The sequence below is a fragment of the Oncorhynchus mykiss genome, chromosome 24 (genome assembly GCF_013265735.2).
Source record: "Oncorhynchus mykiss isolate Arlee chromosome 24, USDA_OmykA_1.1, whole genome shotgun sequence".
Taxonomy (NCBI): domain Eukaryota; kingdom Metazoa; phylum Chordata; class Actinopteri; order Salmoniformes; family Salmonidae; genus Oncorhynchus; species Oncorhynchus mykiss.
Genome location: NC_048588.1, coordinates 32,852,839 through 32,873,058, shown reverse-complemented (window position 1 = coordinate 32,873,058; position 20,220 = coordinate 32,852,839). Strand labels below are relative to the sequence as shown.

General features: G+C 48.9%; 1 protein-coding gene across 1 annotated transcript in view; it reads right to left on the bottom strand.

Moving 5' to 3' along the window:
- Positions 1-2,318: 2,318 nt before the first annotated feature.
- Positions 2,319-20,220, bottom strand: part of pdgfd (platelet derived growth factor d) — an 88,112-nt gene continuing 70,210 nt past the window's right edge. Inside the window, exons 6-7 of the mRNA XM_036961524.1 lie at positions 12,446-12,660; positions 2,319-6,030 (exon numbers count right to left, since the gene is read on the bottom strand). Coding sequence (XP_036817419.1) covers positions 5,896-6,030; positions 12,446-12,660 — 350 coding nt within the window. The 3' untranslated portion in view covers positions 2,319-5,895. The remainder of the gene's footprint in view (positions 6,031-12,445; positions 12,661-20,220) is intronic.

Genomic DNA, 20,220 nt, shown 5'->3' with positions numbered 1-20,220 from the left:
TGATTGACAATAAATTTCACATGCTGTTGTGCAAATGGAATAGACAACAGGTGGAAATTATAGGCAATTAGCAAGACACCCCCAATAAAGGAGTGGTTCTGCAGGTGGTGACCACAGACCACTTCTCAGTTCATATGCTTCCTGGCTGATGTTTTGGTCACTTTTGAATGCTGGCGGTGCTTTCACTCTAGTGGTAGCATGAGACGGAGTCTACAACCCACACAAGTGGCTCAGGTAGTGCAGCTCATCCAGGATGGCACATCAATGCGAGCTGTGGCAAGAAGGTTTGCTGTGTCTGTCAGCGTAGTGTCCAGAGCATGAAGGCGCTACCAGGAGACAGGCCAGTACATCAGGAGACGTTGAGGAGGTCGTAGGAGGGCAACAACCCAGCAGCAGGAACCCTACCTCCGCCTTTGTGTCACTGCCAGAGCCCTGCAAAATGACCTCCAGCAGGCCACAAATATGTCTGCTCAAACGGTCAGAAACAGACTCCATGGAGGTGGTATGAGGGCCCGACGTCCAGAGGTGGGGGTTGTGCTTACAGCCCAACACCGTGCAGGACGTTTGGCATTTGCCAGAGAACACCAAGATTGGCAAATTCGCCACTGGCGTCCTGTGCTCTTCACAGATGAAAGCAGGTTCACACTGAGCACATGTGACAGTCTGGAGACGCCGTGGAGAACGTTCTGCTGCCTGCAACATCCTCCATTATGACCGGTTTGGCGGTGGGTCAGTCATGGTGTGGGGTGGCATTTTTTTGGGGGGCCGCACAGCCCTCCATGTGCTCGCCAGAGGTAGCCTGACTGCCATTAGGTACCGAGATGAGATCCTCAGACCCCCTTTGAGACCATATGCCGGTGCAGTTGGCCCTGGGTTCTTCCTAATGCAAGACAATGCTAGACCTCATGTGGCTGGAGTGTGTCAGCAGTTCCTGTAAGAGGAAGGCATTGATGCTATGGACTGGCCCGCCCGTTCCCCAGACCTGAATCCAATTGAGCACATCTGGGACATCATGTCTCGCTCCATCCACCGCAGACTGTCCAGGAGTTGGCGGATGCTTTAGTCCAGGTCTGGGAGGAGATCCCTCAGGAGACCATCCGCCACCTCATCAGGAGCATGCCCAGGCGTTGTAGGGAGGTCATACAGGCACGTGGAGGCCACACACACTACTGAGCCTCATTTTGACTTGTTTTAAGGACATTACATCAAAGTTGGATCAGCCTGTAGTGTGGTTTTCCACTTTAATTTTGAGTGTGACTCCAAATCCAGACCTCCATGGGTTGATACATTTGATTTCCATTGATAATTTTTGTGTGATTTTGTTGTCTGCACAATCAACTATGTAAAGAAAAAAGTATTTAATAAGAATATTTCATTCATTCAGATCTAGGATGTGTTATTTTAGTGTTAAACCTGTCTTTGCTTTGTCATTATGGGGTACTGTGATGTCATTATGGGGTATAGAGTGTAGATTGATGAGGGAAGAAAAACAATTTAATCTAATTTAGAGTAAGGCTGTAACCTAGCAAAATGTGGAAAAACACACATATAGTGCATTCGGAAAGTATCTGTGAGTTGTTTCATTAATCTCTGAAAATGACTATGCCTGCCAATGAAGGGCTGATGAGAGAGACAGATTAATTCGTTTTTTATTTTATTTACAATGTATATTGTATACATTGTTACTTTGGCACTTTGTTTTTCATGCCAATAAAACAGCTTGAGAGAGAAGGTCTGTATGATCTATCCAAGGTGATTTTTAAATAAACTGCCTTCACTATAATTTAATGACAAAACATTCCATTACCTTTTTCATCACAATCAACCTCAACTGGCCATCATCTGAGTTCTACACATGGGGATTTGGTTTCCATGGCAACAGACTGTATAGCACAATGTTTGTGTGTGGTATTGTGAGAGGAAATAAAGGTGGAGAAGTGAAAGAATCTCAGGGGTGTTTACACACACAACGCTTCTACTCCAAGGTCCGTGTTGGGTTCAGGTCCGTTATCAACCAGTCATGAATGGAAAAGTCCACATAGAAAATCATTTGAATTTATCTCCTGAAGTGGAGTTGAACACACATAAGGAGGTTGTAAACAATGTGTCAGAAACTGCACCTGTCAGAGGTAAAGCTGTAGATATTCTGATGCTAATCAGCAGCCTGATTCTTTCAGATCAACATGTGTTGATCTGTGTTATGAGGATGGTTTGTGTCGGGAATAACCCCCCCCCCCCCCCCCCCCCTCGCTGCATTTTACAGAGAAAAGGTCTACATTCAGAAACATTTATGTGCAAAAAAACTTCCTCAAAACACAACCAGTGGATATCTTTAATAAAAAAAAAACAAACACAATAAATTAATCACTAAAGCTAAACTGCTGTGTCAGGGATCAAACCAAGGCAGTCAGGTGCCGACAGATTTGTTTAGATAACCTTTCTGCAGTTCTTCTTGAAGGTTGCATTATAAACATTCAAAACAACGGAATGAACAAACTGGTTATTTGAACAAAAAAAACAGAATGGAATGTCACTTAGAAGCCGAGGTCAAGGAATGTGCTGATAAAACTGGCACTGCCAGAGGAAGTGTACACACACACACACACACACACACACACACACACACACACACACACACACACACACACACACACACACACACACACACACACACACACACACACACACACACACACACACACACCTACACACACACCTAACTGAATAAATACATTTGGCAGAGACTGCAGCATTAGGTGAAGGAGAGACTATGCTATGTATGTATTATATATTGTGCTCAGTCTCCAGGGACACTGACGTACACAATGACAACAGTCACAGAAGGAATCAGGACATCAAACAAAGAACTCTGGAAGTAAAAGGGGCCATTTTGGAATACATGGAAAGAGAGAGAGACAGGACTTAGACAGTGTAAAAATACAGTCATCTGTCTCTAATCTCTTGGAGCCATACTGTCACACGCACATCGTCCTTCCCCAGGGCATGTTCCTCCACTAAGAGGCTCTGCGTTTCAGATCACTCTTCAGCCAGCCGATACCTGTGACTCACACACACACCTCTCAACAGCTAACGGTTTAATTCTGCTTGCCCTAATGTTTAAATCACAGCCTTAATAAAACTAATTCTGCCCCTCCATCTCTCAGTGCCTTGCTTTGTGTTTTAATTGTTGTTAATAGAGCTTCGGTCTGTATGGACAGAGGAGTTGATGGTTGGTAATGAGGCCAGCTCCCCCAGTGGAATGACCATTATGAAGCCTAGAGGGGTTGCAGGAAGATCTTTTGTTGTTTCTTTATCACGTGGAGGCAGTGACCGATCTGAGAATGTTTTAAGATCTTTGATGCACCGTCTCGTGCGCGCGCACACACACACACACACGAGATCACAGACAGTGCAACAGATACACATTCTTTCCCTCAAATAAACACACATACACACCTATAATGCAGAAGATTATATAGTGATGACTGTGGATTATGTTTGGGGATGAATTGTTTGAAGAACCAGGTCCAAACAGAAAGAGATCTAACCACAGGATAGTACAGTACAGGCACAGGGCACCACGTCTGCAAATATTGCAGATATAAAACATTACACAAATTCCTACCACATCCTCAACCCTCTCCCTATTTTGTATGGGGTGTACAATTCTGGTTAGCAACATTTCTGGGGTTGGCTGTTGGTATGATTGGAACGTCGGGAGGAACGTTCCAAAGTCATTCCGCTGATCTGCCGGAGTGTTTTAGGGAAGGAGAGGGGGGTAATATCTGTGGAAAGGTATAAAAACAATGTTTTTAACTGTCTCTGTATCCCTTCATCTGATGAATGAAGGAGGAGAAATAGAACAACACACCACGAAGCAGAACTTCACGCAAAAAGGAAAAGAAACAGCAAAGAATTTAAAATAAATAAGAATGTTGTCTTTAGGGAGGAGTGGAGACCTTGGGTCTGCTCGGGGGGGATATGTGTGTGTGTGTGGTTTGTGGTCATTCTAAGATTGTTTGTGTGGTTCTGTCTCTCCCTCTCTCTCTCTCTTCCTTCCCTGAAACTCATTTCACAATGATTGTACAGAGAAAAACAGTTGCAGGAAGAGCTTAAAAAAAAAGGACATTCTAACATGAATATAGAAAATAACATAGGCTTGGATACTGTATGAACACACACTTAAAGGTGTCATGTCCTTAACAGCCCCTCATCAATACCCCAGTGGACAAGGAATGTTGGGGGCTTGGACGATGACGGGGTGGTCATGAGCTGATAGTGGAGAGGGTGGGGTAAATTTGGGTTTTTGCTGGGTGGCAGCAGGACACTGTTGGGGTTGGCAGGACCAGGGTTTGGGGGGGGGGGGGGGGGGGTGCATGGATGTTGGTGGCTAGGTTTGTATCAGGTTGGTATCTGGACGGATGGATGTTGGTGGCTAGGTTTGTATCAGGTTGGTATCTGGACGGATGGATGTTGGTGACTAGGTTTGTATCAGGTTGGTATGTGGACGGATGGATGTTGGTGACTAGGTTTGTATCAGGTTGGTATGTGGACGGATGGATGTTGGTGACTAGGTTTGTATCAGGTTGGTATGTGGACGGATGGATGTTGGTGACTAGGTTTGTATCAGGTTGGTATGTGGATGGATGTTGGTGACTAGGTTTGTATCAGGTTGGTATCTGGACGGATGGATGTTGGTGACTAGGTTTGTATCAGGTTGGTATCTGGACGGATGGATGTTGGTGACTACTGAGGGTTTGTATCAGGTTGGTATGTGGATGGATGTTGGTGACTAGGTTTGTATCAGGTTGGTATCTGGACGGATGGATGTTGGTGACTAGGTTTGTATCAGGTTGGTATCTGGACGGATGGATGTTGGTGACTACTGAGGGTTTGTATCAGGTTGGTATGTGGATGGATGTTGGTGACTAGGTTTGTAACATGTTGGTATGTGGATGATGGATGTATGTTGGTGACTAGGTTTGTATCAGGTTGGTATGTCATTGATGGATGGATGTTGGTGACTAGGTTTGTCACAGGTTGGTATGTCATTGATGGATGGATGTTGGTGACTAGGTTTGTCACATGTTGTTATGTCATTGATGGATGGATGTTGGTTACTAGGTTTGTAACATGTTGGTATGTGGACGGATGGATGTTGGTGACTAGGTTTGTCACAGGTTGGTATGTGGACGGATGGATGTTGGTGACTAGGTTTGTCACAGGTTGGTATGTGGATGATGGATGGATGTTGGTGACTAGGTTTGTAACATGTTGGTATGTGGACGGATGGATGTTGGTGACTAGGTTTGTCACAGGTTGGTATGTGGATGATGGATGGATGTTGGTGACTAGGTTTGTAACATGTTGGTATGTGGATGATGGATGGATGTTGGTGACTAGGTTTGTAACATGTTGGTATGTGGATGATGGATGGATGTTGGTGACTAGGTTTGTAACATGTTGGTATGTGGATGATGGATGGATGTTGGTGACTAGGTTTGTCACAGGTTGGTATGTGGATGATGGATGGATGTTGGTGACTAGGTTTGTCACAGGTTGGTATGTGGATGATGGATGGATGTTGGTGACTAGGTTTGTAACATGTTGGTATGTGGATGGATGTTGGTGACTAGGTTTGTCACAGGTTGGTATGTGGATGATGGATGGATGTTGGTGACTAGGTTTGTCACAGGTTGGTATGTCATTGATAGATGGATGTTGGTGACTAGGTTTGTCACATGTTGGTATGTGGATGGATGATGGATGGATGTTGGTGACTAGGTTTGTCACAGGTTGCTATGGGGATGGATGGCAGGGGAGCGCTACAAAGAGAGATATGGAGATATAAACAGCAGTTAATCCCAGAGCTGGTTCCCCCTGTCCCATTGTCTCTCAACGGGGTGGTCTGGAGGGACAAACACAGTCACAGCGCTCGTGGTGCATGAGATGGACCTCCTCTAGGACCCAGCGGACACGAGCTGTCCGACGCCGCGAAAAACCTCCCACCTCAGGAGCATACTTCAACACCTAGAGAGGAGAGGGGGAGGAATAGTGAGTGGGGAAGAGGGAAAGAAAGAGAAGGAGAGAGAGAGAGAGGTCGGGGAGAAGGCAAGGACAGGACAGGAGAAAGGGAGAGGACAGAGAAAATGACTTGGATGGAAAACAATGAGATGCTTGTTGGCTTGCTGCCATCTTGACCAATAGTTAACCCCTGTCCTCCCTCCTGTATCAAACCCCATAACAGCTGTATTCACAGTCTGTTCTCTCACACACACATACACAGGAGGAGGGCACTTAATCCTAGCGGTTAGAGGCGAGCCAGCAACCGACTAAGGCCATCAGACTGTTAAACAACCATCACTAACATAGAGAGGCTGCTGCCAACATACAGACTCAAATCTCTAGTCACTTCAATAAATGGACTTAATAGAGGTATCAATAGTGACCTTAAATTACACCACTTTAATAATGTTTACATATCTTACATTAGACATCTCATATGTATATACTGTATTCTATACCATCTACTGCATCTTGCCTATGCTGCACGGCCATCGCTCATCCATATATTTATATTAACATATTCTTATTCATTCCTTACATTTATGTGTATAAGGTAGTTGTTGTGAAATTGTTAGATATTACTGCACGGTCGGAACTAGAAGCACAAACATTTCGCTACACTCGCATTAACATCTGCTAACCATGTGTAGGTGACATTTGATTTGAGGTAAAGCAGACCTTGTGTACAGTGATCTTATTCTGGCAATGTGTTAAAGGGAAGCTACAGACACCAACACACAGTCATACAGACACCAACACACAGTCATACAGACACCAACACACAGTCAGACAGACACCAACACACAGTCAGACAGACACCAACACACAGTCATACAGACACCAACACACAGTCAGACAGACACCAACACACAGTCAGACAGACACCAACACACAGTCAGACAGACACCAACACACAGTCATACAGACACCAACACACAGTCAGACAGACACCAACACACAGTCATACAGACACCAACACACAGTCAGACAGACACCAACACACAGTCATACAGACACCAACACACAGTCAGACAGACACCAACACACAGTCAGACAGACACCAACACACAGTCAGACAGACACCAACACACAGTCATACAGACACCAACACACAGTCAGACAGACACCAACACACAGTCAGACAGACACCAACACACAGTCAGACAGACACCAACACACAGTCATACAGACACACACACAGTCAGACAGACACCAACACACAGTCAGACAGACACCAACACACAGTCAGACAGACACCAACACACAGTCATACAGACACCAACACACAGTCATACAGACACCAACACACAGTCATACAGACACCAACACACAGTCATACAGACACACACACAGTCAGACAGACACCAACACACAGTCAGACAGACACCAACACACAGTCAGACAGACACACCCCGGCACACACACACACGCACACAGTCATACAGACACACCCCGGCACACAGACACACACAGTCATACAGACACACCCCGGCACACACACACACACACACACAGTCATACAGACACACACACACACAGTCATACAGACACACCCCGGCACACACACACACGCACACAGTCATACAGACACACCCCGGCACACACACACACACACACAGTCATACAGACACACCCCGGCACACACACACACAGTCATACAGACACACCCCGGCACACACACACACAGTCATACAGACACACCCCGGCACACACACACAGTCATACAAACACACCCCGGCGCAGACACACACACACACAGTCATACAGACACACCCCGGCACACACACACACGCACACAGTCATACAGACACACCCCGGCACACACACACAGTCATACAGACACACCCCGGCACACACACAGTCATACAGACACACCACGGCGCTCAGACACACCCCGGCACACAGACACACCCCGGCACGCAGACACACCCCGGCACGCAGACACACACCCCGGCACACAGACACACCCCGGCACACAGACACACCACGGCACACACACACCACGGCACACCCCGGCACGCAGACACACCCCGGCACGCAGACACACACAGGCACACAGACACACACCGGCACACAGACACACCTCGGCACACAGACACACACCGTCACACCCCAAACTGGATTCCTGCAGCATAACCAGAGAAGCAGCATAAAGAGGCAGATGCTTCCAGACAACGTGTCCATGACAGAATGGAGAGAGAAGACAGAAGAGGTGTAAAGGAGGGAGAGAAAGACTGGTGCTGCAGTGCTGTCTGATTGTTGATGCAGTGCTAGGCCCACAGTCGCTCTCCCTCTCTCTGGGATTATACTGTAGCCGGGAGGCTGCAGTGTTCAGTGTCAGTGGGCCTGATACATGTGTGTACAGTGTGTCTGTACAGTGTGTAGAGTGTGTCTGTACAGTGTGTAGAGTGTGTCTGTACAGTGTGTAGAGTGTGTCTTTACAGTGTGTAGAGTGTGTCTGTACAGTGTGTAGAGTGTGTCTGTACAGTGTGTAGAGTGTGTCTGTACAGTGTGTAGAGTGTTGTGTCTGTACAGTGAGTACAGTGTGTCTGTACAGTGAGTATGGCTGTACAGTGTGTCTGTACAGTGTGTACAGCGTGTCTGTACAGTGTGTAGAGTGTGTCTGTACAGTGTGTAGAGTGTGTCTGTACAGTGTGTAGAGTGTGTCTGTACAGTGTGTAGAGCGTTGTGTCTGTACAGTGTGTACAGTGTGTCGGTACAGTGTGTAGAGTGTTGTGTCTGTACAGTGAGTACAGTGTGTCTGTACAGTGAGTATGGCTGTACAGTGTGTCTGTACAGTGTGTACAGTGTGTCTGTACAGTGTGTAGAGTGTGTCTGTACAGTGTGTAGAGTGTGTCTGTACAGTGTGTAGAGTGTGTCTGTACAGTGTGTAGAGTGTGTCTGTACAGTGTGTAGAGTGTTGTGTCTGTACAGTGTGTACAGTGTGTCGGTACAGTGTGTAGAGTGTTGTGTCTGTACAGTGAGTACAGTGTGTCTGTACAGTGAGTATGGCTGTACAGTGTGTCTGTACAGTGTGTACAGTGTGTCTGTACAGTGTGTAGAGTGTGTCTGTACAGTGTGTAGAGTGTGTCTGTACAGTGTGTAGAGTGTGTCTGTACAGTGTGTAGAGTGTTGTCTGTACAGTGTGTACAGTGTGTCGGTACAGTGTGTAGAGTGTTGTGTCTGTACAGTGAGTATGGCTGTACAGTGTGTCTGTACAGTGTGTCTGTACAGTGTGTCTGTACAGTGTGTCTGTACAGTGTGTAGTGTGTGTCTGTACAGTGTGAAGAGTGTTGTGTCTGTACAGTGTGTACAGTGTGTAGAGTGTTGTGTCTGTACAGTGAGTATGGCTGTACAGTGTGTCTGTACAGTGTGTACAGTGTGTCTGTACAGTGTGTAGAGTGTCTGTACAGTGAGTGTGTCTGTACAGTGTGTACAGTGTGTACCCTTGTGTCTGTGCAGTGTGTAGTGTGTCTGTACAGTGTGTACAGTGTGTCTGTACAGTGTGTAGAGTGTGTCTGTACAGTGTGTAGAGTGTGTCTGTACAGTGTGTAGAGTGTCTGTACAGTGTGTAGAGTGTCTGTACAGTGTATAGAGTGTGTCTGTACAGTGTGTAGAGTGTGTCTGTACAGTGTGTAGATTGTGCCTGTACAGTGTGTAGAGTGTCTGTATAGTGTGTACAGGCACAGCTGCAGGTACAGGTGCAGGCACAGCTGCAGGTACAGGTAGAGGCACAGCTGCAGGTACAGGTACAGGCACAGCTGCAGGTACAGATGCAGGCACAGCTGCAGGTACAGGTATATCTGCAGGTACAGGTGCAGGCACAGCTGCAGGTACAGATGCACGCACAGCTGCAGGTACAGGTACAGGCACAGCTGCAGGTACAGGTACAGGCACAGCTGCAGGTACAGGTACAGGCACAGCTGCAGGTACAGGCACAGCTGCAGGTACAGGCACAGCTGCAGGTACAGGCATAGCTGCAGGTACAGGTGCATGCACAGCTGCAGGTACAGGTGCTGGTGCAGGTACAAGTACAGGTACAGCTACAGGTACAGCTGCAGGTACAGCTGCATGTACAAATACAGGTACAGCTGCAGGTACAGGTGCAGGCACAGCTGCAGGTACAGGTATAGATGCAGGTACAGGTACAGGCACAGCTGCAGGTACAGGCACAGCTGCAGGTACAGGTATAGCTGCAGGTAAAGGCACAGCTGCAGGTACAGGTACAGGTGCAGGTACAGCTGCAGGTACAGGTGCAGGTACAGGTACAGGTACAGGCACAGCTGCAGGTGCAGGCACAGCTGCAAGTACAGGTGCAGGCACAGCTGCAGGTACAGGTACAGGCACAGCTGCAGGTGCAGGCACAGCTGCAAGTACAGGTGCAGGCACAGCTGCAGGTACAGGTATAGCTGCAGGTACAGGTACAGGCACAGCTGCAGGTGCAGGCACAGCTGCAAGTACAGGTATAGCTGCAGGTACAGGTGCAGGCACAGCTACAGTTACAGGTATATCTGCAGGTACAGGTGCAGGCACAGCTGCAGGTACAGATGCAGGCACAGCTGCAGGTACAGGTACAGGCACAGCATCAGGTACAGGCACAGCTGCAGGTACAGGTGCAGGCACAGCTGCAGGTACAGGTAGAGGCACAGCTGCAGGTACAGGTACAGGCACAGCTGCAGGTGCAGGTACAGCTGCAGGTACAGCTGCAGGTACAGCTGCAGGTACAGAGGCAGGTATAGCTGCAGGTATAGCTGCAGGTACAGGTACAGCTGCAGGTACAGCTGCAGGTACAGTCACAACTGCAGGTACGGCTACAGGTACGGGTACGGCTGCAGGTACGGGTACAACTGCAGGTACAGGTTGAGCTGCAGGTACGGCTACAGGTACAGGTACGGCTGCAGGTACAGCTACAGGTACGGCTACAGGTACGGCTACAGGTACAGCTGCAGGTACAGCTGCAGGTACAGCTGCAGGTACAGGTACAGGTGCAGGTGCAGGTACAGCTGCAGGTACATGTGAAGGTGCAGGTACAGCTGCATGTGCAGGTACAGCTGCAGGTACAGGTGCAGGTACAGCTGCAGGTACAGAGGCAGGTATAGCTGCAGGTACAGGTTCAGCTGCAGGTACAGGTGCAGGTACAGCTGCAGGTGCAGGTGCAGTCACAACTGCAGGTACGGCTACAGGTACGGGCACAGCTGCAGGTACGGCTACAGGTACGGCTGCAGGTACGGGTACAGCTGCAGGTACGGTTACAGGTACGGCTGCAGGTACGGGTACAGCTGCAGGTACGGCTACAGGTACGGGTACGGGCACAGCTGCAGGTACAGGTACAGCTGCAGGTACGGCTACAGGTACGGGTACAGCTGCAGGTACAGGTGCAGTCACAACTGCAGGTACGGCTACAGGTACGGGTACGGCTGCAGGTACGGGTACAGCTGCAGGTACAGCTGCAGGCACAGCTGCAGGTACGGCTACAGGTACGGGTACAGCTGCAGGTACAGGTACAGCTGCAGGTACGGCTACAGGTACAGGTACGGCTACAGGTACGGGTACGGCTGCAGGTACGGTTACAGGTACGGGTACAGCTGCAGGTACGGTTACAGGTACAGGTACGGCTGCAGGTACAGGTACGGCTACAGGTACGGCTACAGGTACAGGTACAGCTGCAGGTACAGCTACAGGTACGGTTACAGGTACGGGTACAGCTGCAGGTACGGCTACAGGTACAGGTACGGCTGCAGGTACAGGTACGGCTACAGGTACGGCTACAGGTACAGGTACAGCTGCAGGTACAGCTACAGGTACGGCTACAGGTACGGCTGCAGGTACGGCTGCAGGTACGGCTACAGGTACGGCTGCAGGTACAGGTACAGCCGTACCACAGCCATTCCTAATGCTACATAACAGGGCATGGTGTGTGTAGTTTGTCACTGGTCTTGGCCGGGCTCCAGGTACGGCTATGGGCACAGGTGCAGGCACAGCTGCAGGTACGGCTACGGGTACAGGCGCAGGCACGGCTGCAGGTACAGGTGCAGGCACAGCTGCAGGTACGGCTAAGGGTACAGGTGCAGGCACAGCTGCAGGTACGGCTACGGGTACAGGCGCAGGCACAGCTGCAGGTACGGCTACGGGTACAGGCGCAGGCACGGCTGCAGGTACAGGTGCAGGCACAGCTGCAGGTACGGCTAAGGGTACAGGTGCAGGCACAGCTGCAAGTACGGCTACGGGTACAGGTGCAGGCACAGCTGCAGGTACGGCTATGGGTACAGGTGCAGGCACAGCTGCAGGTACGGCTACGGGTACAGGCGCAGCTGCAGGTACAGGTACAGCCGTACCACAGCCATTCCTAGTGCTACATAACAGGGCATGGTGTGTGTACCTCGTGTAGTTTGTCACTGGTCTTGGCCGGGCTGCAGGTACAGCCGTTCCAGTTGTCTGTACCACATGCACAGTTCCCCCCACAGCGCTGCACTAGTAGGCATCGTGGGAAGAACACGGCGTTGGTGGCCCTCAGCTCCTCCCTCAGGTTGACAGAGTAGTTCCGAGGTGTACAGCTGTAGTGCTTCACGTCATCATACAGACGGTCCAGGTCAACTATGAAGAGGGGGGGGGGGGGGGGGGGGGGGGTGGAGGGAAGAGAGAGAGAGAGAGAGAGAGAGAGAGAGGGACAGAGAGAGAGAGAGAGGGGGGTGGGAGGGAGAGAGAGAGAGAGAGGGGGGTGGGAGGGAGAGAGAGGGGGAGAGAAGGGGGAAGGAGAGAGAGAGAGAGGGAAGGAAGGAAGGAGAGAGAGAGGGGGAGGAGGGAGAGAGGGGGGGAGAGAAGGGAAGGAGGGGGAGGGAGAGAGAGAAGGGGGGAGGGAGAGAAGGAGGGAGAGAGAGAGGGGGGAGGGGGGAGAGGGAGAGAAGGACGGAGGGAGAGAGAGAGAGAGAGAGAGAGAGAGAGAGAGAGGGAGGGAAAGAAGGGAGAGAGAGGGAGAGAAAGGGGGGAAGAACATCATTGATTGCTGATTGCAATTTGTATTCACAGTTAATACCTTTGAATTAACAGTCTTGACAACAATGTTTTATTTCAACTAAGTGAATGTAAATGAATTTAACTGAAAGTGAAGGGGATGGGGAGAATAGAGCGGGGAGGCTGGAAGGTGGGTGGGAATCTCAATGACATGGATAATCAAGACACTAATTGTTCAATATAAATTAATCTTGATTATAGTTTCATTTAAGTGGTTCAATTGATTAGCAGGTTTGGTGCTTTAACTGTATATAAAGTATATATTTTCTAGCACTGAGGTATTTTCAGCTGCCGGACCAGACCAGGAATACATAAAAATAATAAGGAATATGGGAAGAACAGAGAAGAGAGAGAGGGGTGTGTGTGTGTGTGTGTGTGTGGGGGGGATTGAACACAGGACCCTCAGAGCTGGACCTTGCGGCTTCCAACAGCTATCCCCGTCCTCAACACCCTAGCAAGCCGCAAGCCTACTTGACGGTAATAGCGCCCACCGCTGCCCCTAGTGGAGAGTTTTGAAGACATCTCCTGGCGTCCTGCGTACCTGGACGGACGTGGCGGTTGAGACGCTCTATGCTCCACAGATTGATGTTCTTAACGAGCTGACAGACCCTATACTGTCCTAATGCTGCATAACAGGGCAGGGGACGTGAGTTTGTGTGTGTGTGTGTGTGTGTGTGTAGGGGTGTGTGTGTAGGGGTGTCAGTGTTCTAGGAGAAGCGGTGTAATCTATGAAAGGCAGTGGTGTGGAACTCTGCTGTGATACTGGCTCTGAGAGAGCGCTCCAAACAGAATTTGTATGCCACTCCAACACTCCAGAGAAAATGAATAGTGTGTGTGTATAGATGCGTGTTTGTGAACACGTGTGTGCAGGTGGAAATTGTGTCTGTCTGTCTGTCTGTGTGTGTTTGATTGTGCATGTGTGTCTATGTGTGTGTCTGTATGTGTGTCTCTGTGTGTGTGTGTGTGTGTGTGTGTGTATGTGTGTGTCTGTGTCTGAATGTGTGTGTCTGTATGTGTGTCTCTGTGTGTGTGTGTGTGTGTGTGTGTGTGTGTGTGTGTGTGTGTGTGTGTGTGTGTGTGTGTGTTTGTATGTGTGTGTGTTTGTATGTGTGTGTGTGTGTCTGTCTGTATGTGTGTGTGAGTTTGTGTCTGTGTATGTATGTATGTATTTACAGTTGAAGTCGGAAGTTTACATACACTTAGGTTGGAGTCGTTAAAACTCGATGTTCAACCACTTTACACATTTCTTGGAAACAAGCTATAAGTCGGTTGGGACATCTACTTCGTGCATGACACATGTAATTGTTTACAGACAGATTATTTAATTTATAATTCACTGTATCACAATTCCATTGGGTCAGAAGTTTACATACACTAAGTTGACTGTGCCTTTAAACAGCTTCGAAAATTCCAGAAAATGATGTCATGGCTTTAGAAGCTTCTGATAGGCTAATTGACATCATTTGAGTCAATTGGAGGTGTACCTTTGGATGTATTTCAAGGCCTACCTTCAAACTCGGTGCCTCTTTGCTTGACATCATGGGAAATCAGCCAAGACCTAAGAAGAAAAATTGTAGACCACCACAAGTCTGGTTCATCCTTGGGAGCAATACAATAGTATGCAAGTATAAACACCATGGGACCACGCAGCCGTCATACCGCTCAGGAAGGAGACGCGTTCTGTCTCCTAGAGATTAACGTACTTTGGTGAGAAAAGTGCAAATCAATCCCAGAACAACAGCAAAGGACCTTGTGCAGATGCTGGAGGGAACAGGTACAAAAGTATCTCGTACTTTTTGGAGAAATGTCCTCTGCAATGATGAAACAAGAATAGAACAGTTTGGCCATAATGACCATCGTTATGTTTGGAGGAAAAAGGGGGAGGCTTGCAAGCCGAAGGACACCATCCCAACTGAACTGTAAAGCACAGTGGTGGCAGTATCATATTGTGTGGGGGTGCTTTGGTGCAGGAGGGACTGGTGCACTTCACAAAATAGATGTTATTATGAGGAAGAGAAATTATGTGGATATATTGAACGAACATCTCAAGACATCAGTCAGGAAGTTAAAGCTTGGTCGCAAATGGGTCTTCCAAATGGACAATGACCCAAAGTTGTGGCAAAATGAAGGACAACAAAGTCAAGTTATTGGAGTTGCCATCACAAAGCCCTGATCTCAATCCTATAGAAAATGTGTTGGCAGAACTGAAAAAGCGTGCAAGAGCAAGGAGGCCAACAAACCTGACTCAGAAACACCAGCTCTGTCAGGAGGAATGGACCTTGTGGAAAGCTTGTGGAATACCCGAAACGTTTGACCCAAGTTAAAAAATATTAAAGGCAATGCTACCAAAAAGTGATTTGAGTGTATGTAAACTTCTGGGAATGTGATGAAATAAATAAAATCTCAAATAAATCATTCTCTCTACTATTATTCTGACATTTCACATTCTTAAAATAAAGTGTTGATCCTAACTGAGACAGGGAATTTTTACTAGGATTAAATGTCAGGAATTGTGAAAAACTGAGTTTAAACGTATTTGGCGAAGGTGTATGTAAACTTCCAACTTCAACTGTATGTGTGTATGTGTCTGAATGTGTGTGTGTGTGTGCGTTTGTGTGTGTCTGAATGTGTGTGTGTGCATGTGTCTGAATGTGCATGTGTCTGAATGTGTGTGTGTGTGTGTGTGTGTGTGTGTGTGTGTGTGTGTGTGTGTGTGTGTGTGTGTGTGTGAGAGAGATTGTCTGTGTGTGTGTGTCTGAATGTGAGTGTGTGTAAGCAGGGTTACTGGGTTCTGTACACCAGGGAGAGATTGAGCTTTGCGTTCCTTGATTACATGGCTTGAGGAGAGGAATAACGATTGTTTGTCCCCCAACACCTTCTTATTGAAAACAAAGGTGAGAGACGGGAGTGTGTGTGTATTTCTGTGTGTGTGCGTTAATGAAAACAAAGCTAGGTGCTGACTCGGGAACATTTCAGCTCGGCTGCACAGGTTGAATTTCCAATTAGAGTCTGATGTGGTATGGTCTATCAAAGACCTGCAGAAACCCTGCTAGTGCTGCAACACACACACACAACATACACCTACCACTACAAACCCTAGACACACACATAAGCTTTTACACAAACACAGATGTCCACACACACACACAAGCTGTATGGAGACACATCAACCCAACACACACACACACACACACACACACGTCAACCCAACACACACACATCAACCCAACACACACACACACACACACACACACACACACACACACACACACACACACGTCAACCCAACACACACAAACCCAACACACACATCAACCCAACACACACGCACAGCATCAACCCAACACACATGCACACCATCAACCCAACACACGCACACATCAACCCAACACACACACATTGACAAACACACACACATTGACCAACACACACGTCAACCCAACACACACGTCAACCCAACACACACGTCAACCCAACACACACGTCAACCCAACACACACGTCAACCCAACACACACGTCAACCCAACACACACGTCAACCACACCCAACACACGCACACCATCAACCCAACACACATCAACCCAACACACGCACACCATCAACCCAACACACATCAACCCAACACACACACACATCAACCCAACACACGCACACCATCAACCCAACCCAACACAAGCACACACACACACATCAACCCAACACACACACACACACACATCAACCCAACCCAACACACGCACACCATCAACCAAACACATGCACACCATCAACCAAACACATGCACACCATCAACCTAACCAAACACACGCACACATCAACCCAACACACACATCAACCCAACACACATCAACCCAACACACGCACACATTACCCCAACACACGCACAAATCAACCCAACACACACATCAACCCAACACACATCAACCCAACACACGCACACATCAACCCAACACACGCACACATCAACCCAACCAAACACACGCACACCATCAACCAAACACACATCAACTCAACACACACACACATCAACACACACACACTGACCAACACACACTTCAACCCAACACACATGTCAACCCAACACACACGTCAACCCAACCCAACACACACACACGCACACCATCAACCCAACACACGCACACCATCAACCCAACCCAACACACACACACCATCAACCCAACACACACACACATCAACCCAACACACGCACACCATCAACCCAACCCAACACACGCACACATCAACCCAACACACGCACACCATCAACCCAACACACGCACACCATCAACCCAACACACATCAACCCAACAAACGCACACCATCAACCCAACACACGCACACATCAACCCAACCCAACACACGCACACATCAACCCAACACACGCACACCATCAACCCAACACACGCACACCATCAACCCAACCCAACACACGCACACATCAACCCAACCCAACACACGCACACATCAACCCAACACACGCACACCATCAACCCAACACACGCACACCATCAACCCAACCCAACACACGCACACATCAACCCAACCCAACACACGCACACATCAACCCAGCACACATCAACCCAACACACACATCAACCCAACACACATCAACCCAACACACACACACATTACCCCAACACACGCACAAATCAACCCAACACACACATCAACCCAACACACGCACACATCAACCCAACACACATCAACCCAACACACGCACACATCAACCCAACACACATCAACCCAACACACGCACACATCAACCCAGCACACATCAACCCAACACACGCACACATCAACCCAACACACATCAACCCAACACACACATCAACCCAACACACATCAACCCAACACACACACACATTACCCCAACACACGCACAAATCAACCCAACACACACATCAACCCAACACACGCACACATCAACCCAACACACATCAACCCAACACACATCAACCCAACACACGCACACATCAACCCAACACACATCAACCCAACACACACATCAACCCAACACACATCAACCCAACACACGCACACATTACCCCAACACACGCACACATCAACCCAACACACGCACACATCAACCCAACACACATCAACCCAACACACGCACACATCAACCCAACCAAACACACGCACACATCAACCCAACCAAACACACACATCAACACACACACACTGACCAACACACACTTCAACCCAACACACATCAACCCAACACACGCACACATTACCCCAACACACGCACACATCAACCAAACACACGCACACATCAACCCAACCAAACACACGCACACCATCAACCCAACACACACACACATCAACACACACACACTGACCAACACACACTTCAACCCAACACACACGTCAACCCAACACACACGTCAACCCAACACACACGTCAACCCAACACACACATATGAGCTGCTGACAGTAGTAGGAGTCTTAGCCAAGCCCAACTATTTACTCAGGAACAGGAGATCCCTCAGGTGGAGAGAGAGAAAGACGGAAAGAGCGAGCGAGGCAGGGAAAGGAGAGAGAGTGTGTGTGGAAAAAAGAGAGGGAAGACGCAGAGGAGATAGGATGAAATAAAGGAGGGAAGAAAGAAGGGGGAAGTGAGAAGTGATGTGTCTGGTCCAGTCTGTTTAACACAGTCTCAGTGTTGTGATGTGTCTGGTCCAGTCTGTTTAACACAGTCTCAGTGTTGTGATGTGTCTGGTCCAGTCTGTTTAACACAGTCTCAGTGTTGTGATGTGTCTGGTCCATTCTGTTTAACACAGTCTCAGTGTTGTGATGTGTCTTGTCCAGTCTGGTGAACACAGTCTCAGTGTTGTGATGTGTCTGGTCCAGTCTGGTGAACACAGTCTCAGTGTTGTGATGTGTCTGGTCCAGTCTGGTGAACACAGTCTCAGTGTTGTGATGTGTCTGGTCCAGTCTCAGTGTTGTGATGTGTCTGGTCCAGTCTGGTGAACACAGAGTCTCAGTGTTGTGATGTGTCTGGTCCAGTCTGGTGAACACAGTCTCAGTGTTGTGATGTGTCTGGTCCAGTCTGGTGAACAAAGTCTCAGTGTTGTGATGTGTCTTGTCCAGTCTGGTGAACACAGTCTCAGTGTTGTGATGTGTCTGGTCCAGTCTGGTGAACACAGTCTCAGTGTTGTGATGTGTCTGGTCCAGTCTGGTGAACACAGTCTCAGTGTTGTGATGTGTCTTGTCCAGTCTGGTGAACACAGTCTCAGTGTTGTGATGTGTCTGGTCCAGTCTGGTGAACACAGTCTCAGTGTTGTGATGTGTCTTGTCCAGTCTGGTGAACACAGTCTCAGTGTTGTGATGTGTCTGGTCCAGTCTGGTGAACACAGTCTCAGTGTTGTGATGTGTCTGGTCCAGTCTCAGAGTCACTGTGTATTTCTCTGAGAGGGAGGAAAGAGACTCTCACCAATTAAAGCAAGCAGCAACAGAAATAAAAACACACTCACCCCCCTCCCATCCACACACCTTCCCTCCACCACACACTCACCCCCTCCCATCCACACACCTTCCCTCCACCACACACTCACCCCCTCCCATCCACACACCTTCCCTCCACCACACACTCACCCCCTCCCATCCACACACCTTCCCTCCACCACACACTCACCCCCTCCCATCCACACACCTTCCCTCCACCACACACTCACCCCCCTCCCATCCACACACTCACCCCCCTCCCATCCTCTCACACCTTCCCTCCACCACACACTCACCCCCCTCCCATCCTCTCACACCTTCCCTCCACCACTCACTCACCCCCTCCCATCCACACACCTTCCCTCCACCACACACTCACCCCCACCCATCCACACACCTTCCCTCCACCACACACTCACCCCCCTCCCATCCACACACTCACCCCCCTCCCATCCTCTCACACCTTCCCTCCACCACACACTCACCCCCTCCCATCCACACACCTTCCCTCCACCACACACTCACCCCCCTCCCATCCACACCACTCACCCCCCTCCCATCCTCTCAAACCTTCCCTCCACCACACACTCACCCCCCTCCCATCCTCTCACACCTTCCCTCCACCACACACTCACCCCCTCCCATCCACACACCTTCCCTCCACCACACACTCACCCCCCTCCCATCCTCTCACA